The sequence below is a fragment of the Nyctibius grandis genome, chromosome 14 (genome assembly GCF_013368605.1).
Source record: "Nyctibius grandis isolate bNycGra1 chromosome 14, bNycGra1.pri, whole genome shotgun sequence".
Classification (NCBI taxonomy): domain Eukaryota; kingdom Metazoa; phylum Chordata; class Aves; order Nyctibiiformes; family Nyctibiidae; genus Nyctibius; species Nyctibius grandis.
This window is the reverse complement of record NC_090671.1, coordinates 4473405-4497547: the sequence shown is the minus strand read 5'-3', so window position 1 is coordinate 4497547 and position 24143 is coordinate 4473405. Positions and strand designations below refer to the sequence as shown.

Here is a 24143-nt window from a genome sequence, read left to right as displayed (position 1 = left end):
GTGCAGAGAGTGGAGGCAGAAGACGGCAGTCCTGACTGTGTGGGGCTGGCAAGGGCTGTGCCTTTTTGTGCAGAGATTGGGACTTCTATCAAGCAGTTCTGCTTTCTTTTCCCCCTGCTGCCACACTGCCTGTATTAGTGAGGCCAGCACTGATGTCTTCCAGGACACGAGATGGGATTCTCTTCCTGGTTTTGCTGAAGCAGAGCAGACTCTTCAGCTGTCCTGCTGACGGAGGGAGGAGGCTATTGAACTAATTGTCAGCATTAGAAAAGTCTTGGGCTCGCTGCAGGCAAACTGTATTTGTCCCGGTGTTGAGAGTGTTTAGCTATCCATGGCTCTGCCTGCTGTTTGCTGGACTCCTGTGTACACGTTGGGGGCCAGCTGTGTGTGATACTGTGGGTCCTCCCTGGGGAACAGGATGGTGTTGGGGCTGAGCAAAAACAGGATTCTGGAAATCTGGCTTCTCTGGGCCTTGCTGCTGATCTGTTCGGTAAATCTGGCAGTAGCCTCAACTCTCCCCCACACCCTGCTGCCTCAGTTTCCCACTCGTGCAAGGAAAGGAGCCTCCCCAATCTTGTGTGGATGGTGAGTTCTTCTGTTGCAGGTTCTGAAGTGTAGCATCCTCAGCTGCCTGACACCAAGAGGGGTGGCGATCTCTGGATGCTAAGAAGCACATAGCTGGTGTATCCTCTTCTCATCTATTCAAAATCATTAGCACTGTAGGACAGAGAGTTTCTCCCAGTAGCAGTGAACGAGTACCTGGTGGAGATGTTTCAGGATGGACGATCCCGTGCAAAGCGTACCTGCGTAATGCCAGCCATTCTGGAGAGATCGCTTGTAACCATTAATTGTGCCTCATTTTCTCAGCTGGAACCAGTCCCATGTTCATCAGAATTCTGCCACATGAAAGTCTGTGTTGGTCCCTGCTTCTGCCTGCCATTGTGGGGAAGCTGGAGTGAGATTAAAAAAACAAAAAAACAAAAAAACAGGGAAAGGTGCTGCAGAGTTTCCCATCTCAGGGGAAGGAGTGTTCTCCTTTCTCCTGGCTGGACACATCTGGTAGCTCATCTGTAGTATTTTCTTTGTAGAAGTGAAACCAGCTGGGGGAAGGAGCATGGTTAATTCCCTCACTTGTGGCTGTTTTTGTCCATCAGCCTTTCCTTGGAAACTCTTCTTGATGGACAGAGTTTGGCTCTGTGGACAACAAGACAATGCTGAAAGGCAGCAGTTCACCCTGCTCACGGTACAGCTAGGCTGTGCCACAGAGCAGAGGAGGCTGGTGGAGCTGCCTGTGTCCCCAGCTTTTGTTATACAGTGTCCCCTTCTGCTTTATTCTCCTGCAGGAATGTTTCACACCATTCATCAATGGCAGCTTCTTTGAGCACGACGGGCAGCCCTACTGCGAGGTGCATTACCACGAGCGTCGCGGGTCGCTCTGCTCTGGTTGCCAGAAGCCAATCACAGGACGCTGCATCACTGCTATGGGCAAGAAATTTCACCCCGAACACTTTGTCTGTGCCTTCTGCCTCAAGCAGCTCAACAAAGGAACCTTCAAAGAACAGAACGACAAGCCCTACTGCCAGAACTGCTTTCTCAAGCTCTTCTGTTAGAGGCATCGTAGATGGGCGCTAAGCATCTTTCTGCCACCCCCTTGGCAGTTCTGTCTCTCTGAACATTACTGTGATTTAGAAACCTTACAGGCAGGGGAGGAGGGTGGGGCGGGGGTGGGAGGGAGTGCTTTCTGCTGCTATGGAGAGGCAGTAGATCCAGAGATGAGACGGACCATTAAACTGGAAATGCCCTTGCTTGTCTCAGCAGAGAGAGGCCGAGTCCCCTCATTAAGGTGTGCGTGTCTGTGTGTGACTGACAGCTGAGCTTAGCTCCAGGGCTCCAACAGGGAGATTTTACCCAGCCCCCTCCCGGCAGAAGGAGCCTTTGCCAGTACATTTCAGCCTGTGTCAGCTCCCTGAGCAAATGGTGACACTTGCAGACAGCACAGCCCCCCTGCTTCGACACCTCTTTCTCAGGCTCTTGTCTGCACGCCTGCGGTCTGAGCAGCAGCGCAGCGAGGGCACGCTGTGATCTCAGTGCCGCCCTGGCTCCGCTCGCTGGAGCCACGTGGCGCGTGACTGACTGAGATCAGAGCGTCAGCGCAGGCAGCCGAGACCCTGCAAGGGTCTCTCCAGTTCCATTACACTGTAAGGAGATTATACCACTTACTTTTTTTTTTTTTTTTTTTTTCTTTTTTTTAAGAGGAATCAAGATGTTACTGTGTGGGGTGGGGTTTGGGTTTTTTTTCCCTAGTTTGTTATTCCCTGCCTTTTTTCAACACACTGGAGCAGGAGGTGGAGTAAGCCCCGACCATCCCTCAGCACTGATGTGCGCTCCTGTGGGTTACATCCTATGCCAGGCACCTCCGTCAGTGTCCAGGCCTGCTCAGGGCATCTGCTCCCCTTGCCTGCTGCTCCGGGGAGAGAGGAAGAGGCGTCGTACCTTCTTTAAAAGCAGGTGCAGAGAGGTTAGAGCACAGCCTTCTTCATCCATCCCTGTCATGAGCGAGTGTGACGTGTGTGTTTATCTGGCCTGAAGCTCTCCCATGTAGCGGGGCCTGAAACTGTCGCAAGAGCTGGGAGAAGTGGAGGGGTTTAAGAAGTCAGGAAAAAAGATCCAAACTTTATATCCTTTCTTCTTCCTCTCTTTGCTAATGAGACCTGCCAGCCCTTGGTATTTCCCTTTTCTGTGCTCTTGTTAAACATGTTCTACTGAGAGATGCTAGAGCAATAACCTTTTATATCGACTGTTACTGGTATAACAAGTCCCTTGGGGCAGGTGTGTGTGACACACTTGGGAGTTTTACTATCAAAGTGAATACTGTATCCTGCCTTTGATAAGAACTGTAGATTTCTACACTGAGTTTGAATTCATATCTAATTTACTTTTAATCCTCTTATACAGAAATTGGTTTTGAAGTGATTTTAAGGAAGCAACTTTTATATCAAGCTGTGCTGTTCTAGGCAGTATGCCAGTTGTGCTGGCTTGCTGCATCTGTAACCTCAACGCTTTGTTAAGCCTAACTAACATTGAATATTTTCTTTTTATTGCGGGTTGGGAGGGGCTGGAATCTATGGGGAAGGGAATGTGACTTGTATTTTTTTTTTCCTAGCACAGGCAGGTGAACTGTGAATAGCTTTTTTTTTTTCTTTTTTTTTTCCCCTCCTCTGGGGCACCTAAAAGTGTGTTTTTTGGTTTTTATTGTAACCTGTAAACTGCTGTATTTGAATCACCTGCCGTTCTCCCAAAGCCCAGCTTCCAGGGTGTGAGAGTGAGTCTTAATATGATGCTACAGGGGGGAAGAGCTCAAGAGCTTCATCCTTGGTTTCTCCTCTTCAGCCACCTGAAACCAGAGCAGAGCTAATTGAGGAAAAGGGGGGTCCTTGTGTCCTCTGGAAGAAAGGTCTTGTGACTAAGGAGAAGGAGAAGAAATTGGGAGAGACAGACTCTGTTCCTGGCTAGCTGTTTTAACTTCGGGCCAGTCACTAAACCTTACCGTGCCTCAGTTTCCCCGTCTGTAAAATGGGGGCAGTTTAGCCTGGATTTGTGAGGTTATTATGAGGCTTAGTTCCATGTTTGCTAAAGCACTTTTAGGTCTCTGGCTGGAGGGTGCTATGGAAGGTGAAATTCTAGGCTGAAATACCTGACAGTGTTCTGTGGTAACGGCCGAAGCAGCCCAGGGAGCGGTGTTTAGAGTTACTGCTCCAGAGTGCTGCAGCGCCATCAACATCGACACTGGGTTGTGCTTTCCAGCTTGGCAGGTGCGTTAGGGCTCCGGGGGCAACCTTAGGCTGGAACCTGCGGGTTGCTGTCCCGCCTAACCTTGCCATGGTGCTTCGCTGCCCTGCTTGGGTCACTGAAACTGTTTTTCACCAGTTTCCCATACAAATGAACCTGTTTGTGGTTGTGAGACGGAAGGGAGCTGTGGAAGCACTAGAGCTAAAGCTGCACCGACTGGGCTCAGCTCTTGGAGAGTTCGCAAGGCAAGAAGCCTTAAACCTTTGTCTTTTCATCTTCGATGTTGATTTGACTTAAAACGGACATTTCTAAGCTGTGTGTGTTTATCTCGCTGCAAAGGTCAACTTCATTTGGTCCCACTAAGAACACAAAAAGCTGTTGTGTCGGGAGTGCCGGAGAGGGGCGAGAAGATGCTTCTGGCATTACCACTCCTTGTGTGACACCTGCAAACTGTGTACTCGTGCCTCAGTTTCCCTGTGCGGGGAGTCTTTAACCTACCTCACTGCTGGTTGAGGCTTGCCTAAATGATGCTCTGGCACGCGTAGAAAGCCCTGGGCGGGGGGTGCTGCGGAGGGGTGCTGGTGGTGCGCGGCGCCCGAGGGAGGCTCGTTTGTTGTTAGTGCTAAACGGAGATTGTTAAAACCTCACCCTCCTGAGCGAGAGGTTGAGCGTGTCCTGGATTTATCTGGTTGCTGGGATGCTACACGTGCTACTCTGCCAAATAATGACTTTTGGTGGCTGCCGCCACTGCGGATGTCCCAAACGCCTGTCACTGGATTTCAGACGCAGTTTGAGGGTAGTGCAGTCACGGCGCTGCGCCAGCGGGAGAGGGGCACGGGGGGGAGAGCCGGGGTGCGAGGGCTGGGGACGGTGCCGGAGGAGGGATGGGTGCTGGGGTGCATCCCCAGGCACGGAGCGGGGTGGGTGGGTGCCCCGGGAGGCTGTGGCGGGGAGGTTGTGTCTCTGAAGGCCTCGGCTCTGTGTGCAGCCCCCCGGGAAGGTCTTTCACAGCACGTTCGGGCTGGGCTGGGGGACGCTCCGCTGGGTCGACAGTTATTTGGTGTCTTTCTCCCTTGTAAACTTCTAACTCCGCTTTTTTTTTTTATCCCATTTAAAATTCTTGCAGTTACGCTAATAAAAATTTTTACTGTTATTCGTACGTGTGTGTTAAGATTGTTTCCAGCCCTGAAGCTTGTGAGGAAACCGGGCCCAAAGCGGGTCCCCCCTCGGGGGGTGCCCCGAGGGAAGCGGAGCGCTCCTCCGGCCGCCAGGGGGCGCCCTGCACCGAGTCGCGCGTTCCGCCGCCGCGCGGCCTCCTGCGCCGCCCGCGCCTTCCGCCGCCGGTCCTGTAAGCGACAGGCGCGCTGCCCAATCAGAACAGCGGCCCGCCCTGATTGACACGCGGAGAGAGCCAATGGGATGAGTGGCGGTACACCAGTGGCTGGCTGTGATTGGGCATGAGCCGGGCTATAAAAGAAGATGGGCCCGCGCTGAGGCCTTTCTTTCCCGGAGCCCTCGTGGAGGTGGGTCCGTGGCGCGGCGGCTCCCGTGGGCCCGGGGCGGCCGGGTCGGGCCCGTACCCGGGGTGTACCGGGGTCCTGTGGGGCGGGGAGCGCGGAGTGCGGAGCCCCGGGCGGGAGGCGGGGGAAAGGAAGGGTGCGGACCCGCCCGAGCCGCGCTTCTCCCTGGCAGGTCCCAGCTCGTCTTTAAACCCACCGGGCGATCCTTGGAGCACCGCCGCGATGCCCAGGGAAGACAGGGCGACGTGGAAGTCCAACTACTTTATGAAAATCATCGTGAGTGTCGGCGCGGCCCAGGGGGCTGAGGCCCGGCCCGAAGGCCCGGCCTTCGTGGGGCGCTGCCGCCGCCTGGGCTTCGGGGGCGGCCCCGGCCCGCAGGGAGCGGCCCCGGCGGGAATCGGGCGGGCGGGTCTGCGGGGGGTGTCATCGATGTCTGTTTAAGGAACGATTAAGTGGTAATAGGAAGAGACTAAGACAGTCCAGATCAGACCGTTTTTAAGGTTTCTGTGAGAATTTGCTGTGGCAGTTGCTTGTTTAGGGCTCTCACTAGATGGCTGAGCGAAAGGTGCAGGATGCGGTGCACCCACTGTCAGTTTGAGCTGAGCGCTCCCAAACCCGACAGATTATTTTTCACATTTTAAACCTGTTGAGGTTTTAATGCTGCTCTATGCACTGGTCCAGGTTTCTTTGTACAGTTACGGTGCTTTTCTTGCTGTAGCAACTCCTGGATGATTACCCAAAATGTTTCATTGTGGGAGCAGACAATGTGGGATCCAAGCAGATGCAGCAAATCCGTATGTCCCTGCGTGGGAAGGCTGTTGTGCTGATGGGGAAGAATACGATGATGCGCAAAGCTATTCGTGGTCATCTGGAGAATAACCCTGCCTTAGAAAAGTGGGTATTGCTGTCCGAATGTACTCCTGGATCCTCTGTCTGGGAGGAGGAGACGTTGTCTGAGCAGTGGAACTGAAGGCTGTCATCTTTCCTTCAGGCTGCTGCCTCACATCCGTGGGAACGTGGGCTTTGTCTTCACCAAGGAGGATCTGACTGAGATCCGGGACATGCTGCTGGCTAACAAGGTAGGGAGATCAGCCCTCACCGTGTCTCTGGGCTGGCAGATACGGAATTAAAAACAAAACTGAATCTTCATGGGGGGATACCTGATTAGTAGGAGTCCTCAGGGGCTGGGAACTAGGCCCCTGCAGCCTTAGCCAAACTGCTCAAGTTCAGCTGTCTCACTTGTGTGCCTGGGTGCTGTCCGTCCTGGAGGAGTGCTTCAGCAGGGAGTTGATGCCATCCCACAAGATCTGAGAGGTGAGTGATCTTTCAGATTCTCGTTTCCCTCTTCTCCAGGTGCCAGCTGCTGCCCGTGCTGGCGCCATTGCTCCCTGTGATGTGACTGTGCCGGCCCAGAACACTGGTCTCGGACCTGAGAAGACCTCCTTTTTCCAGGCCTTGGGCATCACCACGAAGATTTCTAGAGGGACCATTGAAATTCTGGTTAGTGGGCAGGCCTTGACTGGAGGGCCCCGACTGTGGGGCCAGTTGAGGGAGCTGTAAAGACCAAAGCTTCCATTAGTGCTGAAATACTGTATCAGCAGTCTGACCGCTGCACTTTGGGAACTCGGAGGGGGATGTCTGGCTTGGCTCTGGTGTGCAGTGCGCGGGGTTTAGGTTCTCTCACACCTCAGCTGCGTGGGTAGGCTCTGCTGGAGGAACTTACAGGCGAGCTACCTGCGGGTGATGTGGGAAGGGCACTGCTTTTCTCCTGGCTGAGGTGTACCTGCTTGCGTGGTCTAGGGCGTTCTCAAGTTGTGGGGCTGAACTTGGAGCCTGTTTTCTTGTGCTCGTTTGTTCCTTCACTTCCATCTCTTGCCATTGGAAATGTGCTTTTGTGTCTCGTTGCATGGACGTACCTGAATTTATTTGCGCGTATTCACTCCTTTTCTCCTTATTTCCTCAGAGCGATGTGCAGCTCATCAAGACCGGAGACAAAGTGGGTGCCAGCGAAGCCACCCTGCTGAACATGCTGAACATCTCCCCCTTCTCTTTCGGGTTGGTGATCCAGCAGGTCTTTGACAATGGCAGCATTTACAATCCTGAAGTGCTGGACATCACCGAGGAGACCTTGCACAAGCGCTTCCTGGAGGTGAGTGCCACAACCTGTATCCATTATGTTCTGCCTTGCTGCCGTGACAGCCAGCACTGCCCCAGAATGAAGTGTCATCTCTGGTATTTTCTGTGAGGTCCTGCAGAGCCAGGAGCTCTACCCAGTGCTCTGTGGAAATGGTCTGTCAGGGAGTACCTTCTGTAGGCTTTTTCATCTGAAGCTACTTCAGAAAGCGTTTGAGGCCATTTAAATCCTTATCAGATTTCACCGGAGCTGTTACTCGCATCCATTGCACACTGTGCCTTGTTACAGCAGCAGCGTAGAAATGTCCCATCATCTGCCATGGTTTCTAGTCCAGGTTATTTCTCAGAGCACAGGAACATGGGTCTCTCTCCTCACAGGGCGTTCGTAATGTTGCCAGCGTCTGTCTGCAAATCGGGTACCCGACCATTGCTTCTGTGCCCCACTCCATCGTCAACGGGTACAAGCGGGTCCTGGCCGTGGCGGTGGAGACCGACTACACCTTCCCGCTGGCTGAAAAGGTAACGGCGGAGTGACCTGCTGCTCCGAGGGGTGTGAAAAATGCAGGCGGGCACTTTCACAGAAACACCTTGCACGTCACCTGGTCTGAAAGGACTCGGACCTGGCTGCGTGCGAGGGACCTGTCCTGCAAAGGGGCGCTTGCTTCCATATGTTGTGTATGAATGGCAGGAGAAAGCCGAATCACTTGGCATTCTGTCCTCCCTGGGGCTGTTACACTTAAGTGTAGCTGGAATGTCTCTGATTCTTCACACACAGCAGTGATAACTGCGTCTGTTTGGCTGCTGACAAGCTGCAGGTGTTGCATTTATGATTGCAGAGGTTCAGTCCTTCACAATGTTTGTTTCCTTGGAGTTTAACTTTTTGTTCCCCCCTTTTTGCAGGTGAAGGCCTTCCTGGCAGACCCCTCTGCTTTTGTGGCCGCTGTCCCTGTGGTAGCTGAAGCGGCTGCACCCGCTGCCGCCGCCGCTGCTGCTCCGGCGAAAGAGGCAGCGAAGGAGGAATCGGAGGAGTCCGACGAGGACATGGGATTTGGTCTCTTCGACTAACAGCAGCCACCGTCTGTGTTTGTGTCAGAGTTGGTGCAATTGGAGAAATAAAAAGCTATTTTACACCTTCACGTGTGCCCGCGTCGATGGCGTAGTGCCCAGATCGCCGGGGGCTTGGGGGAAGCGTCGTAACCCGCGGGGCTCCCGGGGGCCGCAGCGGAGTGCGCGTTCCCCGGGGCCTGCTGCTCTGCAGCCGGGGCTGAGCCGAGGCCTCTCCCGGCGGAGCCCGTGTCCCTGCGCTCGGGGCTCGGTTCCGCCGGGCGGAGCGGCCGGACCGGGCCAGGCCCCAGCGCCGCCGCCGTGGAGGCGGGTCCGCCGCGGCCGGCCCCGCGCGCGGCCCGCGCCGGAAGCCGCTACCGCTTCCGGGGTCGCAGGCGGCGCCATGGCGGCCGACACGCAGGTGAGTGCGGGACGGGCCCGCGGCGCGGCGGTCGCGGCCCGGTGATGGCGGCGGGGGGCTGCGCCCGGGGCCGCGCCTGCTCTCGCTCCCGCTCCACTGCGCTCCCCGGCCCGTCTGCGGGACCCGGCGCGGCCCCCGCGGCCGGACGGGGACGTGGCAGCCGGCCCGGGCGCGTCCCGGGGCGGGAAGGCCGCGCCGGCGCTGCCCGCTGGAGCCGCCCGCAGGGAGGCCGCACCGGCGCCGTGCCCCGGCCCGCGGGGCGGGGGAACGGGCGCTCCGCTGACGGCCCTTTCCCAGCGCGGAGGCGGCCGGGGAGCCCGGGCTGAGCCGCCGCTCCCTGAGCAGCTGCCGGGGGCGGCTGCGGCCGGGAGAGGAGCGAGGGTCGGCGGCTGCCGCGCTCGGGGGGGTCGGGGGGGTCCCGCCCGCTCCCGAAGCGAGTTCCCGATGGCACAAGCCGCGTCCCTCCCGGGCTCGGCGGGCCCGCGGCGCTCCCGCTGCTCGCAGCGGCTCAGCGGGGCTGCGGCCGCCCCCGCCGTGTCCCGGCTGCTGGGAGCACCGTTTGGAAGGGGAGAGCCCGAGCGTTGTCCCCGCTCCGGGCTGCTCGGCGGGGCCTGCCGGGGTGCAGCCGCTCCCGAGTGCCCGGGCTGCCCGGGGTCGCCTGTTACACCGCGGTGGGCTTTTTCTTGCAGCTCGGTGCGTTGGGTTGGGGTGTTCCCAGGCAGATCCCAGCCTTATCGGGGTCAGGTCCTTGCCGGTACACACACTGCGTCTGTTCTCTGTATTCGGTTGCAGCAGCGTTGCTTGCGCTCTGGCTTTGTCACACGTGTACGTTTACATCCTAATAAAAAGAAACAGCAAATGGGTGAAGCCTGTCCCAGCAGCTCTTCTGTGGGGAGTCATGGTTTGTGCTATCTTTGTAAGTTGCAAAGCTGCTTGGGAAGTCCTGTAGTGTTATACATGATTTATGTTTTTAATTTCTAGGCTGTTGGGATAATTTTAATGTGTTTTTCGTGTCTGTACATCTCCCTGCTTGTGATTAAGCAGCATGAGTAAGTGCAGCTTGGTTTGAGTTTGCATGTGATGAACTCATGTAATTGAAAGGTCTGAATGAAGATGAGCTCTTTAATGGTGGCTTGTTCTGTCAGTTCAGATGGTAACGACGTCGGTCGTCCTCCATGGGCCAACCTTAGCGTTCAGGGGTGCAGTCCCGCTTTCAGCCAGTTTTTAAGGAGAGCTCAGGGTGTGAGATGGTCCCAGGGTCGGGGAGGTGTGAACAGCCTCTCTAAATCCCAGGGAGCCGCTGTGCAGGATTACCCTTCCTGCGTGTCAGCGAAAAACCTCTGAAAGCAGCTCCTGAGAAGGATGGAGGCAATTGCCCTTTCCCAATTGCCAGGTTTCCTGTGCTTGGGAAGAGACTTGTGGCCAAGCTGGTGGAGTTTTGCCTGAAGAGGGAAGGAACGGTTTTGATGAGTTTCTGAAGACATGCTTATTTGCTGCTCTTCCTAAACATGATTATTATGATTATTATTATTAAGATATAAAGTTGCTCAGTTTAAGAGCTGAATTTGAAAAGCCTTTCCTGGAGAGCTGTGGTTTGTTTTATGTAAACGCAGCAAACCCGTGAGCGTAGACCTGGCTGAGCCCTGTTCAGCCCACACAAAGTCTTTTGGCTTGCATACCTTGCAAAACTCAGAAGTTAATGGAAATGGTTTCAGTAGTTCAAGGAGCTGGTTGGTGAGAACTTCAGCTTCTTTCTAGTCTTTTCAGACAGTATATCTCACCGTCTCGATGCCACTTGGAAACTCAAACTGTTTATGGGAGTTAAACTCGGGAGCAGCCCTGGTCCCTTCCCACCGGCACATCCAGGCACACAGTAGCGCAGGCATGAAAAAACACACTCAGTTGTGCGACGTGATTTTTAATTTTGTCTGGGTAACCTTGGGCGCTACTGATAGCGCAGGGAAGGAGTTTGATAGCGAGGCGCAACCGCTTGTAATCTGCGATGTGCCTGTTCATTCTGGAGAAGGCTAAGGGCGAGTGGTTTGTTCTTTTGCTGGGCCTGGGTACAGAATTTCACAACTATTGATGGCCTGAAACCACAGATTTCAGGTTTTTCAGGACGGACAGTTACAGTGAGCCCTGGGTCTTCTGCAGTTAGAAGTCCCCCCCTGGGGGGTGCGTGGGCTTTAGGAGATCAGGTACACTGAAAAGCACCTTTGCATTCCTGAAGTGCATTAGTTTGGTGCTTTTCAAGGTCCTGTGCTCCAGGCTATTGATCTTAGCTCTCTGTCTGTCCTGCTCTTAGAGGGGTAAATGTATCTTACAGAGCGTGAGTGCTGTGACACGGACAGGGGTTAACAAACAGAACGCAGTCATCCTTCAGCCGAAGGGGGAGGTTTGTGGGTTTCATCGTATGTGATGTACAGTGGCCCTTTCCCCAGCAGATAAGACCATGGATGCTCACATTCGATCGCGTGGCAGCAGATGACATGTTTTGCTTGCCCTGGTTTTGTGTTCTGTGTGTTGATATCGAAGGCAGTCTGATGGCTTTTCCTCTCTGTGCGTGCTTTTAGATTTCGGATACACTGAAGCGGTTTGCGGTAAAAGTAACCACAGCCAGCGTGAAGGAACGGAGGGAGATCCTCAGTGAGCTGGGAAAATGCATTTCTGGGAAAGGTAAAAGCTTTTGGGCACTGTTCTGGTTACCAGGCTGGAGAAGAATGTTAAAATATTTTGTTTCAAGACTGTGTGAAACTTGTGGGGTAGTTTTTTGAAGCAGGGGGCTGGCAGCGTTTGGAGTCTGTGTTTTGTCAGAGTGTTAATTCTAAGCGTGGGTTATGTAGGTAGCACAGAACTCCAGTTCCTGGCATGTGTGCTTTTCAGTGAGTAGTACATGAGAGGGAGAGTGTGGAAGATTTTGGATAGTCTTAACAAAACAATTGAAACAAATTCTTAAAAATCTTTTTGATTCCTCTCATTTTCTGAAGATGACTGTGGACTAGCGTGTTCCAATTTTGCCTTTATTTTTAAAAATATGCATTAAATGTATTAAAAGAGACAACTCTGACTATGATCCTTGAAGATAATTTCATAGATGTGTAGGGGCTGTGAGCAGTTCACTGATTTCAGTTGTGAAGTGAATGATGTTTGTGTTGAAGATTAAGAGCTCAGTGATTTATGAAGAAATATTTTGAAATACAATCTTACAGATCTTCCAGAGGGTGCAGTGAAAGGCCTTTGCAAACTCTTCTGCCTTACTCTGCATCGATACCGGTGAGTAAAGTGATGTAGAAAGGCTGTAATATTTAATCTATCAGTATTTATGTATTTATTAGTTAAACTGGTACGGAGCAGCTGGAAATGTTAGCATGCAGCGTGTCCCGTGGATGCGTGTGACACTGAAGGATGCCATCTAGTAATTAGGCTCTCGAGTTCTGTTTGGCATTAAAAAGTTTTACAACACTTACCTTGAGTTTCACTTCTAATTTTGAAATTAGTAATTGCATCCTGTGGTTCAGTCTGCAAGGATGAGTGCCTGTGTCCTTGTGAAGCAAGACTAAGGTGTCTTTTAGACATCTTTTTGACACTTATAGATTGGATTAAAGTGTGGCCTGTTGCAGAGAAGCTGTTCAGAGCCTGTGTTTCCTTCTGCAACCTGCTGGAGAGCCTCGGCATAACTTCTGTTGGCTGAGGAAGGGAATGGAGCTTTCTGCCAGAAATTTCTCCTCTTCTTGGAACAACGAGGATAAAATAACTATTAGCTCAGCTGCTGAAATGGGGAAGCAGCGTCCTTTGTGTGATGCAAGTGTAGTAACATGTGTAACGTTGGCAGGATTTATAATGTTCATGGAGATACATTTTTCATTCCAGCGACGCAGCATCCCGCAGAGCCCTGCAGCTGGCGCTTCAGCAGCTCGCAGAATCCCAGCCAGATGCAACAGCGAAAAACCTTCTGCAGTCACTTCAGTCTTCAGGGATCGGCGGCAAGGCTGGAGTTCCCAGGTGCTGGATGAGTTGCTTTGTGTGGAAGCAGTTCTGAGTTGCTGGTAGCTGCTTTTGTGTTCAGAAGGATTCTTCTGCTACTGCTTGCCAGAGGTCTTAAAAACATTTAGAGACGTAGCTGTTAATGACCATTTAAATGTTCCTCTCTTACCTCTTTCATGTCTTGTGGGAAAGCACAAGGACTGTCTTGGTATTGCTGCTGGTGGATTGGGTCTGAGTTACAGTTTTGCCTTTGATAACCTGCAAGTCTGGAGAGATGAGGAATAAACTCTTTTATCAAGAAATAGTCTCCAAAAGGATTAAGAAGGAGAATTCCCTTGTCCATTTGGTGTTCAGCTGGTGGAATTCAAGTCCTTATCATAGATAGGAAGATAATGAAATTTGAAGCTGAGCTGAGAAACACACTGCTGTTGTATTGGGAACACCAGTGGTTCCAAAAGCGTATTGTTCAGCTGGCACAGAGTGCTGTCCTGCAGTGCCTCCTGAATAGAAGTGTAGCTTTTAGAAAAACACCTGATGTTGGTTTAAAGGCTTTCAGTGATACAATATTCACCCTTCAGTCGCAGTGGCTGGCCTTGTGCCCAAGGGCACTGTCTTATGTTCTTTCACTTTGAGGGAGAGATCAAAATGGGGTGAGGATCCTCAGGGAGCTGCGAGGTGGGATCTGTTACCTGAAGTGGAGGGAGGACATGAGAGTTAGCAGAAACCAGAACCGAGTAGTGTGCCAGGAGGGAATGTAAGCTGAGACACCATTTGGCAGTCTAAGGCTGGGAAGCTCTGACAATAAAGGTCAGCAGCAGATGAAATCTTGAGTCACTTTTTGGGCACTCGCAGTCGGCAAAGTATTTAACTCTCATTTCTGTAATGCCACTGAGAAGACACAAAAATGGGCTGTCTTCTGCTAAGGTTTTTCATTCCCAGCAGGCAAGATTTAGCCTCTTTTGTTCCATTCAGATGTTCTAAGTGTCAAACAGGAGCTGGAACACATAGCTTATGAGGAGTAAATATCTCCTTTAAATGATAAGACTTTAGCTGTATTTTTCTATGATAAAATTGCCTCGGTTATAAGGTGGTCTGACTTGGGCAAAGATGAGTCTGCTGTGGACTAGTAGGTGTAAGTTACGTACTGGGACCTGTAGATTTACCTCCTTCTCCTGTTTGTACAACAGTAAGAGCAGCGGATCTGCAGCTCTGCTGGCACTCTCCTGGACATGCCTGCTTGTACGCACAGTCTTTCCAACACTTGACAAGAGACAGGGAGAAACATGGAAAAAACTGGTAGGTTCTTTTTGGTTTGCAGAAATCTCCCTTCAGAGATAAGGACTTGTTTGATGGGAGCACTCTGAGAAGCAGGGGCATGAAGGTTTTATCAACTGTTTCCCTTGGCAGGTGGAGGTTCAGTGTTTGCTCCTTTTGGAAGTCCTGGGAGGTTCTCATAAGCAGGCGGTGGATGGGGCTGTGAAGAAATTGAACAGGCTGTGGAAGGAGGTGATGTATACCTTATGTGACCATATTCCATAGCTGTTCTAGGTTCTGTTGTGTTAACGTGCCTTGCTCTTTTTCTCTTCAGAACCAAGATCTGGTGGATCAGTACCTGTCTGTCATTCTTGGTCTTGAACCAAACCAGAGTTATGCTGCAATGCTGGGACTTGTGGTGCAGTTTTGCACAGCCCAGAAAGAAATTGATATTATTAAGGGATACAAGGTAAATCTGTTGTACTGCTTTCTTTTTGGTAATAAGTAGTGTCACTTCTCATCATGGAGAAGGGCGCTGAACAGATGTCTCAGTGAGGTTGGTACTTTGCATCTCCCCTGGTTTCATTATCTGTCAGTTCAGTAGTCATGCCCTTCTGACTAAAGCAGCTGGGGTAGGTGTGTAGAGGAGGTGCCAGATATGTGGGTTTTTGCTGTGGCCTGTGCACTTATGTAGATGGCCATCACTGCAGCTTTCTGCCTTCTCCCCTGTTGTAGGAATGGAAGGCAGCATTTAGCTCTCAGTGCATTTTGAGTCTTGGGCTGAAGGGTAGAGCACAAAGCACTGGTCTCTGCTTGGCTGTCTTAAGTGAGGATGGAAAAAAAGCTTCTGCTTAGTGGACAGGGCTGCATAGGATGAGGTGGGGAGTCAAGCTTGGCTTCCTGATGGTGTGTGGGGAGCTGTGTATAGGTTGTGACGTGGCTGTAATTTGGTGTTTCTGCTTGTGCAGAGTGCTCTTCTGGATTTCTACTTGAAGACCATCCTTATGAGCAAGACAAAGCCTCAGAAGCACGTGCTGGTGAGACATCCTGTTGCAGAGCTGTTTGTGCTCTTGTCGTATGTGCAATGTCCACTGCGGTGCTGAGCGCTTTGTTCCCTTTGCAGGACAGCTGCTCCCCGCTGCTTCGGTACATGTCTCATGCTGAATTCAAGGACTTAGTTTTGCCAACTCTGCAGAAATCCCTGCTACGGAGTCCTGAGAACGTAATTGAAAGTGAGTCTGTCATCTCTCTGCATTGCTCTGTCAAAGAGCACGAGCAGTTGTTCCTTAGAGGTCTGGAGTTGTTGGGGGAGTGTGTCTCTTTGAACTGTGTTTTTGGTCCTGTGAGCGCAGGCAGCAGCGTTGTCTGGCATCTAAGGGTTGGATGTGGAGAAGCAACATTTGTGGTGTGATCCCAAGTGTCTGGGTCTGTGATAGCTACTGTTTGCACTGAGGACAGAATTTCACAGCTGAGTGCTAAGAATAATCCTGAATTAATCCGTTCATTGGGAATAAATGTCAGTGTTTTTTCTTCCTGCTCCTTACTGACCCTCTCTGCTCTTGATATGAACTGTGGGGAAGGGTGTATTAAAATGCTAAAACCAGTTGCGTAACAAAATGTAATATGCCATTATCTCTTCTGTCTTCAGCAATCTCTTGCTTGCTTGTATCTGTGAACCTGGATCTCAGCCAGTATGCTCTAGACATTGTGAAAGGACTGGCCAGTAAGTACTCTAACTTCTGGAGGGAATGATGAATTCAGAATAAAACTTTCTTCCTACTTTGTGGCAGTACCTCTAACAGTGTGATTACTGGTGAAGAGGTTGTTTTATGTGGGAGGGAGGATGATGCTGTAGCTTGGAACTGGAATAGTTCACGTGATGGTTCTAGAAGCTGAGTCAAGCCACATGTGAAGATATGTCTTTGTCTTGCTGATTTTATGCAGTTTGTTGTAAGGAGCTCTTAGCTGGTGCATTATTTTCTAGGCCATCTGAAATCCAACAGTGTGCAGCTGATGGATGAAGCAGTTGTGGCATTGAAGAACTTGGCTCGACAGTGTAGCGATCCTTCGGCTGTGGAGTCGCTGAGCAGACACCTTTTTGCCATCTTAGGGGGTGAGTAAATTGTGGGATAAGCAGTGGAGATGCATAAAGGTTTGCAGGCTTCAAGGAGTTTTGTGTATTGTATTTTCTGTTGTCTTTAGCTGCCCGTATGGTAGGGGTGGCTCAACCTGGATCTAATGGGGCAAGCTTTTATATTTTTAGAGAAGATTCTTGATGTAGCACATAGCCGTTGTCTGTCTGTAAGCCAGGCGTCACCCGTTTGTTTCTTGTTGGCAGGCTCGGAAGGGAAGCTGACGGTTGTTGCTCAGAAGATGAGTGTCCTTTCAGGTGAGGATCCTAGAAGAAAGCTGCTTCTCTGGTGGAGGAAATTCAGCAAAAGGCTGAATGAAAGGGATCTGTACTTAAGCTTTTAGGTTTCCCTGCCTGTCATTCCGAATTGGCTGTGGTTAATGTCAGAGAGGTGCTGGATACCACATGCCGGTTCTTGACTTCCTATTCAAAGGAGATAATTAGCTGGTAGGCTAAAATGTTTTATGCAAGGAAGGTGATGAGTGTATCCAAGGTAAAAATGAAGGCAGAGGTCCTGCAGTGTTGATACATAGTGGATGTAACATCCAGATGTAGTGACAAGAGAGATGTCCATGCAAGGATTGAAATGTGAAGGGTTCTTGATTGTTTTTAGATTTTGCAGCAGGTGCTGGTAGTTTGGGAACTAATGAGAGAATTCTGTCCCTCCAGGGATTGGCAGCCTCAGTCACCATGTGGTTTCTGGATCCTCTAGCCAAGCTCTGACTGGAACTGTGGCTGAGCTTTTCATCCCTTTCCTGCAACAAGAAGGTGAGACCTCTTGCCTTTGTTCTGGGTTTGCTAAGCTGCTTTTGTCTTGAGCGGGATTTTCATACGGCCTGTTATTCAGGATAAATCTGGATTCTTGCCTGTTGTGTTATAAAATCCATTGCCCTGTTTTCATGAAGACAGTGCTGTGTCTCTTAGAAACACATGCATTCTTTTCCTGCCCCCTCCTGATGCTGTTACCCACTTTCTGTTTTACATTCCTGGGGTTTATGCAATTGCTGTACTGACATGAGCTCTGTGTTACTTCCTAGTCCACGAAGGCACGTTGGTTCATGCAGTCTCTGTCCTGGCTCTTTGGTGTGTTCGGTTCACCACGGAAGTTCCTAAGAAGCTGGTAGAATGGCTAAAGAAAGCCTTCAGCCTTAAAACCTCTACTTCAGCTGTGAGACATGCCTACCTGCAGTGCATGCTAGCCTCTTTCAAAGGTAAAACTGTGCAGCTATTAATAACTTGCTTGACTGTGTGGCTTAAAGAAGAGTAATCAACTTTTGTACTTCCTGATATAAGTAGGTAACTGCGTGGATTAAGAAAGATTTTGTAAGACAGTGTCTGTTCATTAACCTCCTTTGTATTTCTCCTTAAACTCTCTTTTCCCTTCAAGCCTCCAAAGATTGTTTGTCTCCATGCATAACTAACATCACTGCCCATCATGCTGTCAATTCATATACCTCCAAAGTAATTTTTGATTGCTTTATTTGTGTCTTACATTTAATTTGTAAGATTTTTGGCTCAGGGACTATGCTTTTGTTTTATATAGCACCCAGCACGCTGGGATCCTGGTCTGTGGCTTTGGCTCTCAGAAGCTTTAAAAAAAAATACAAAAAAATTAAAATTAATGTGTTTGAAATTAAGATCTTTAGAAATTCTAAATTGTGGTGATCCTTTTGAGATTTGCTTCTGTTGGTCCTGTCCTCTTTGACTTCAGCATTTCATCCATGGGTCAACAGGTGATCAGCCTGATTCCTGTATGTGAGATCTCCCTTTCTTGTTGATGCAGTGTGAATCGAAAGGATGGTATACATTTGCTTCAGAGGTCAATAACTCAATGTATTTATAGGTACAGTGGATTAGCCATCACTTCTCAGTATGGATATGAGTGAAATTGTAATTCTACATTTTTCTGTTGTAGCTACCAGGAATTTCTGTGCTATTGTAGGGTTGAAAAAACCACTCTCAAACTACTTCGATGTCACAGGATGCTGGTCCTTTCAGGGACATCAGTATGGTAAACCTGAAGTTGCTCATGCTTGCCACGGGCAAGAGGGATTACTTGTGTATGATGTGTGCAGCTGTTCAAGGGATCAGGGCCCAAGAGATTCATATTCCAAAATAATTTGCCCAGCACTGGAACGCTGACTACTGTTGCTTTGACCCACCCAGTGAAGCGTCCAACTGGGACGTAAAGAAAATAGAGATTTGAACTCTTAGGAGTTTATAGTTAAAACACTACTTGTGAATACTTAACATAGAGAATCACAAGGTCTTTTGTTTCCTTTTTCAGTATGGTGTGTGAGGTGTTGCCTCTGGAAATACCAGGAACACCTAGCTCAGTTTCCGTGGAAGCAAGGGTTGCAGACCAGTGGGATTCCTTGACTTGTGAATGTTTGAAGTGGAACAGACGGTCGTGGCTTGCCAGGAATTTGCTTTTACTCTCTTAGGGAAACATAATCTTTGAAGTCAGACTTTCTGTGATTTGAACCAATTCCTTTAATGTGACTGAACTAGCATTTTCTTTTGCATCCCATGAACAGAAACTCGTATTGAGATGGGACTGTTTTATCTGTGAGGAAAGGACTAAAGCGGTTATCATCTAGCTTTTCATAAAGTTAAATGATAGTAGCAATTGGCAAATATGCTGTGAGATTCAGAGTTTTCCCAGTGTGTGTCTGGTTCCTTTCCTTGTCTCATGACAACAGAACCATTAATACCCTTGTGGTGTAAAGTGTGAAGGACCATGTTGTTTGGTAACTTGTCTTTCTGTCTCCTCAGGTGACACGTTATTACAGGGAATGGACTTGCTGCCAATGTTGATCCAGACAGTAGAAAAAGCAGCATCTCAAAGTACTCAGGTTCCCATGGTAACTGAAGGAGTTGCTGCAGCTTTGTTGATCTGCAGGATGTCTGTAATTGAGGGACAAACTGGTAAGGTCACAAACATTTAGTAGAATCCGGTATAAACAGGTTCTGAGGGTTAACGCTTTTTCTTGACAATGTACATGAGATACTGTTCCTTAATCTGTGTAGTGTTTCTGCATAGAGAATCACTGCCCTTTTGTAAACCAGGGCAAGATTTATTGCCATCTGTCTGTTACGTCAATGAAGAATTCTTGCTCTTCGTGACTTTGCAAATTCCAGCTTCCATTCACTGAGGGCAGTATTCCTCTTTATTCTGACGGAAGACATTCACCCACACCTTACATGCTAGGACTTGACTGATGCATTAAAAGTATTACTTGCTTGTTATTTGTGTAGTATTTTTACAAACCATCTTTGGAAAGCATGATGACTGGAATTCTGTCTTCCATTAGAGGATATTGCAAGAACTATCTGAGTTCATACATCTGCCAGGATATAAAACCAGGTGTGTTCTGTCTATCAGAAGCAATGCACCTGTTTACTCCTGTCCTTCATTTTTAGGAAGGGTTGCCTTGTGAAAGACTGAGCTGAAACTAACTTTACATTTCACACGTGTAAGTCTAGAACTAGATTTTTTTCAGCAGGTGGTTTTTGGGCATGCTTATAGTTCTGAATGAGAGAGATGAGTAGCTTTATACTGAAGACAAGTAAACCTAGAAATAACTTGAGTGATTTCAGGAGACAGAATTCTACTGTATTTTATGTACACTGTTGAGTTCTGACTTATTTTGAAACATCCTTGATAGACATCTATTCTTTTCCTGTCAGAGTCTAAGCTGAGTGGTTTCTGGCAGCTGATTCTGGATGAGAGAAAACAAATTTTTACATCGGAGAAGTTCTTGCAGTCTGCATCAGAGGAAGGTAAATTGTCAGTTATTGTGTAGCCAGTGGCAGTTTAATTCTATTACTTAGTACTTATAAGAGCTACTGTTGCTGTTAGCTCTGTTCTATGATCCTTGGAGGATCCGGTTTCAGATTAAAATGAACAGTGTGTTCTTTAGGAAGTACATCTAGACTAATTGTAGTCTAAGTTTGACAATGGATTAATTTATTTCTAATGAACCTGAGTTATCAAACATTTATAATTCCAAATCTGTATATTCTGTAAGTCTTTCCGATACAAAACACGTCCATGTGGTGTCCTAGTTTGTAAGTAAATATTTGCAACCAATTTAAGGGATGTGGAGAAGCCTAAAATTAAGAAGATGGGAAAAAGTAAAATAAGGCTGGAGAAGAAAACATGTAGGTGAGAATCTTAAGATATGTGGGGGAAGAGTAATAACAGATTGAAAATCAACTGGGTTATAAATTAGTCTATCTATGCTCTGGTTTTGTTCTCTTGTATTTAAAGATTAACTGAAAAAAATAATGGAATGTGCCCAACAGAAAACATTACTGACTACATTTTAAACTGCAAGTTTTGAAAATGAGTTCATGAATCATTTCTCTGAAATGAATCCATTTATCTTTTGTACAAAGCTTTGAAGAGGTAAAGGTTTCTAAATGGGAAAGAACATAATTTCTTCTTTGCTTCCTGTGATCCCTGTTTCCTGAAGGCATTGTGTATATCCATGTATATCCATTCATTTTCCTTTCCAAGTCTGCAAATATCCTGAAACAGTGTGATTTGGAAAATTTTACATTGTTCTGTTAGGATATTAGCACCAAAAACTAATGCTGATATTTTGAGAGTAAATATTGCCATGATTTGTTATTGGTTATTTAAGCAAAAAGGTCCAGCTGACGTGCTTAACATCCCCAAATTGTCTGATGCCTTGAATGTTGAAAGTCCTCTTTACCATACCTTTCTGCTCCTGCTTTCATGAGGTGGTTGAATGTTGATATACAAACCAAAGGGCCTAGTGGCAGTTGAAACTCAGGGGATGGTATGAGGTAAAATACCAAGGCTACTGTTCAAATAGCATTATCCACTTGTGTATGAATTCAGTAGATGTTTTATTGTCACTGAAGACGTTTCGGCAGCGCTCAGGAATTAACAGTATTGACTCAGCGAGCATTGTGCTTATCGTTTGGTTTGCTCTGTTGACTTAGACAAAAATATGTCACACTTAGTGGTCGGGAAAATTCTGCTGGAATCCAGCTAACAACATTTCTATGAAATCATGGTTCTGTTTCCAGTCTTGGCAGCTCTGAGTTGGATTTGTCTCTAGCTTCACTGAGAAGATTATGTAGAGACACAGTTTGGGTAACTATTTTAATGTGTCCTGCTTGCTGGCTGTTTGTTTTCAGGTAAAAAAAAAATCTGTTTCTGTATGAAGTCTCATGCTGTTTTAAATATTTGTCTTTTCCCACAGCAATGTGTACAGTACTGCAGCTGACTGAGCGCCTTCTCTTAGATCATGCACAACGGCTGCCTGAAAGTAAAGTTCAGTACGTAGATTGCTCTTGCTGCCACCGATCTGTGTTTGATCCCTGAATGTGAACGCGGGCAGTGGAGAGGGTGGGCTTGGGACTTGGCACAAAATGTTGAACTCTCTGTGCTTTAGTGTCTAGTTGGTTTGCAGAGCTGCCTCCCTTGCTAAACCTGTTTATTTCTCTGTTTTCAGGCAGTATCACCGTGCCCTTGTTGCAGTACTGCTGAGTCGGACCTGGCATGTTCGAAGACAGGCCCATCAAACAGTTAAGAAGCTCTTGTCCTCTCTGGGAGGGTACAAACTGGCCTATGGGCTCTTGGAGGAGCTGAAAGTGGTTCTCAGTTCCCATAAGGTGAGTAGTCAAGAAGCCTAGTCTCTGCTTAGCCAGTTGTTGGTATGCTGCCGATCACCTCCCTACCCTAGGTTTGCTGTTAGTATTGATATACAGCATGATATCAAGATGATTCAGTTCCAGCTGCACGATCTCCTAGAATGCCACTTGTTACTAGATTACTGCATATTACTGTATCAGCGTCTGTGGTGTGCCTAGTTTCCATATATACACAGAAGATACATTATTCGAAATTATTTGAGGAGGAAGCTGCAGTTTTCCGTGTCCTTCTATTGTTTTAATCCAAATTTAATCCCTGCTGGAAGACCAAGTGCTTAGTTCATTTCTTGGTATCCTAGTTCTTTGGGCCTGGCTTATAGCTCAGGCTGCCTATTTAAAACAAATGTAACATAAATACTTTAGTAGCAACTATTATCAAAAGTAGAAAGAAAATAAAAAAAGGGAACAATGAATTCTGTATTATAGGGCATGCTGCTAAGCCAGCGCCATGTCAAGTTGTGTAATAGATTAAGTTGCATTAATTAGGTACCAAGGCTGGGACTCTGTAAATAGTCTTCCCATGTCACAGATACAGCCTGAATAGAGTATTTTTGAAAAGATACTGGGTAAAATTAGTTGGGCATACTGTTCCCAGCCAGCTGGTTCAACCTTTTCCAAAGTCCTCTTAGCCAAAAATGATTGTTTTGGTTTTATTTTACCTCTGCTTGCCAAATCTAGTATAGTCCTTCATTCTTAGTCTGTCACTGCCATCTCTGTGCTTCAATTCCACTGTTACCTTTATCCCTTCTTTCCTTTGAAAACTTCAGATTGTTGGTACTGACAGAGGGAGCTGATGGTTGGTATTCAGTATGGTGTTACTGTGGGGAAGTGTGCTCAGGGCTCAGGAAGGCTTGGTGTCAGGTGTTAATGGCGAGTTGTCCACTCAGGTTCTGCTTCATGAGGTCCTGGTGATGGAGTCGGGAGAGCTGTCGGAGCTAGGAAAGACATATGTTCCTCCCCGTGTCCTTCATGAGGCACTCTGTGTCATCTCAAGTGTGGCGGGGCTTGATGTGGATTCTGTTGAGCCAGAAAAGCTGGCTCTGGAGATGCTGCTGGTGAGCCATCATCCATCTGTAGGTAAGTGAAGGGATAAGACCACTCTCATGGCCAATGTATGGGTTTTTTGTCTTACTTTTTTGTTTCCTTGTATTAGCAGTCTGCCTCATATTTATTATGCTCACTTATTCTTCTTGCTAGTGGCAGTGCAGCCAGGTCTTTGGGCAGCCCTCCTCATTAAAATGAAGATAGATCCCAAAGACTTCATTACCAAACACCTGAAAGACATATTACCCAGGATCACTGCGTACACTCCAGAGAACCAGGTGATGAACTTCTGCTTTCCTTGTGTTAGTTTTGGGAGATATTTTGGAACAGGGGAGTTTTCTGGAGGAGTTAAGTAGTAACTGGTCTATGAGGAAGGGGATCTGTCTGAAAGGTGGGGAAAAGGCAGGTTCAAAGAGAACGTTTCTAGTGAAAAGGAGCTGGGATTTAAGGGGGGAAGAATGTCTACCTGCAACCGAGTAGAATTCTAGGTAATGTTCAAGTACCCACTGAACAAAGAATTAGGAATTAGAACATAATGTGGGCTGCCTCAACAGGGCATACTTTTTTGAGACCATTTCAAGGAATACTGGTGATAACGTTGTTTTCCTTTGTTTTCTTGATAGTCATCTATGAATGCAGTGGGATCTCTGTCTCTGCTTTCACCTGGTAGAGTGCTCCCACAGCTCATCAGCACTATCTCAGCATCAATGGAGAATCCAGCTCTGTGCCAGGTTACTCGAGAGGAATTTGCCATCATGAAGACACCAGAGGGAGAACTGTATGACAAATCTATAATACAGAGGTAAGACTGTAATTTCTTTTCTCTGTGCACCTGGGGATTGTTTGCTGCTGGCATCTAGCCAGTGGATTTGTCAGATGTTCTTTCTGGACAGGAGTTCCCAGATTTGTGTGCCTGGATCTTAGTTCAGAGCAGTGCTGATTCATTTCTCTGCTTTTCCTTCTCAGTGCTCAACAGGATAGCATGAAAAAGGCTAACATGAAGAGGGAGAACAAAGCATATTCCTTCAAGGAACAAATCATTGAGCTGGAGCTGAAGGAGGTGAGTTGATGGGAACAGGAAAGCCAGCCTGGTGTGAGAACCTTCACTACTATCTCACCTGTTTTGTTGTGTGGC

At 48.4% G+C, this 24143-nt stretch overlaps 3 protein-coding genes across 4 annotated transcripts in view; all 3 read left to right on the top strand.

Moving 5' to 3' along the window:
• Positions 1-4948, top strand: part of PXN (paxillin) — a 47177-nt gene extending 42229 nt beyond the window's left edge. For both annotated transcript variants that reach the window (XM_068412961.1, XM_068412959.1), the window contains one exon: positions 1344-4948. In XM_068412961.1, coding sequence (XP_068269062.1) covers positions 1344-1610 — 267 coding nt within the window. In that variant the 3' untranslated portion in view covers positions 1611-4948. The remainder of the gene's footprint in view (positions 1-1343) is intronic.
• Positions 4949-5231: 283 nt separating this feature from the next.
• On the top strand, positions 5232-8578 carry RPLP0 (ribosomal protein lateral stalk subunit P0). Its single transcript, XM_068412500.1, has 8 exons — positions 5232-5312; positions 5482-5585; positions 6028-6203; positions 6301-6388; positions 6663-6809; positions 7273-7458; positions 7821-7961; positions 8343-8578. The coding sequence occupies exons 2-8, from the start codon at positions 5532-5534 to the stop codon at positions 8505-8507; spliced, it is 957 nt and encodes a 318-aa protein (XP_068268601.1). The 5' UTR covers positions 5232-5312; positions 5482-5531; the 3' UTR covers positions 8508-8578.
• A 289-nt stretch (positions 8579-8867) lies between these two features.
• The window catches only part of GCN1 (GCN1 activator of EIF2AK4), a 47334-nt gene continuing 32058 nt past the window's right edge, over positions 8868-24143 (top strand). The window contains exons 1-22 of the mRNA XM_068412388.1: positions 8868-8907; positions 11481-11583; positions 12117-12180; positions 12778-12909; positions 14079-14187; positions 14299-14397; positions 14480-14614; positions 15114-15182; positions 15269-15377; positions 15794-15868; positions 16130-16258; positions 16484-16534; positions 16946-17044; positions 17314-17487; positions 19052-19204; positions 19967-20059; positions 21514-21589; positions 21766-21925; positions 22852-23041; positions 23162-23286; positions 23632-23810; positions 23975-24068. Of these exons, the coding sequence (XP_068268489.1) occupies positions 8890-8907; positions 11481-11583; positions 12117-12180; positions 12778-12909; positions 14079-14187; positions 14299-14397; positions 14480-14614; positions 15114-15182; positions 15269-15377; positions 15794-15868; positions 16130-16258; positions 16484-16534; positions 16946-17044; positions 17314-17487; positions 19052-19204; positions 19967-20059; positions 21514-21589; positions 21766-21925; positions 22852-23041; positions 23162-23286; positions 23632-23810; positions 23975-24068 (2436 nt within the window). The 5' untranslated portion in view covers positions 8868-8889. The remainder of the gene's footprint in view (positions 8908-11480; positions 11584-12116; positions 12181-12777; positions 12910-14078; positions 14188-14298; positions 14398-14479; positions 14615-15113; positions 15183-15268; positions 15378-15793; positions 15869-16129; positions 16259-16483; positions 16535-16945; positions 17045-17313; positions 17488-19051; positions 19205-19966; positions 20060-21513; positions 21590-21765; positions 21926-22851; positions 23042-23161; positions 23287-23631; positions 23811-23974; positions 24069-24143) is intronic.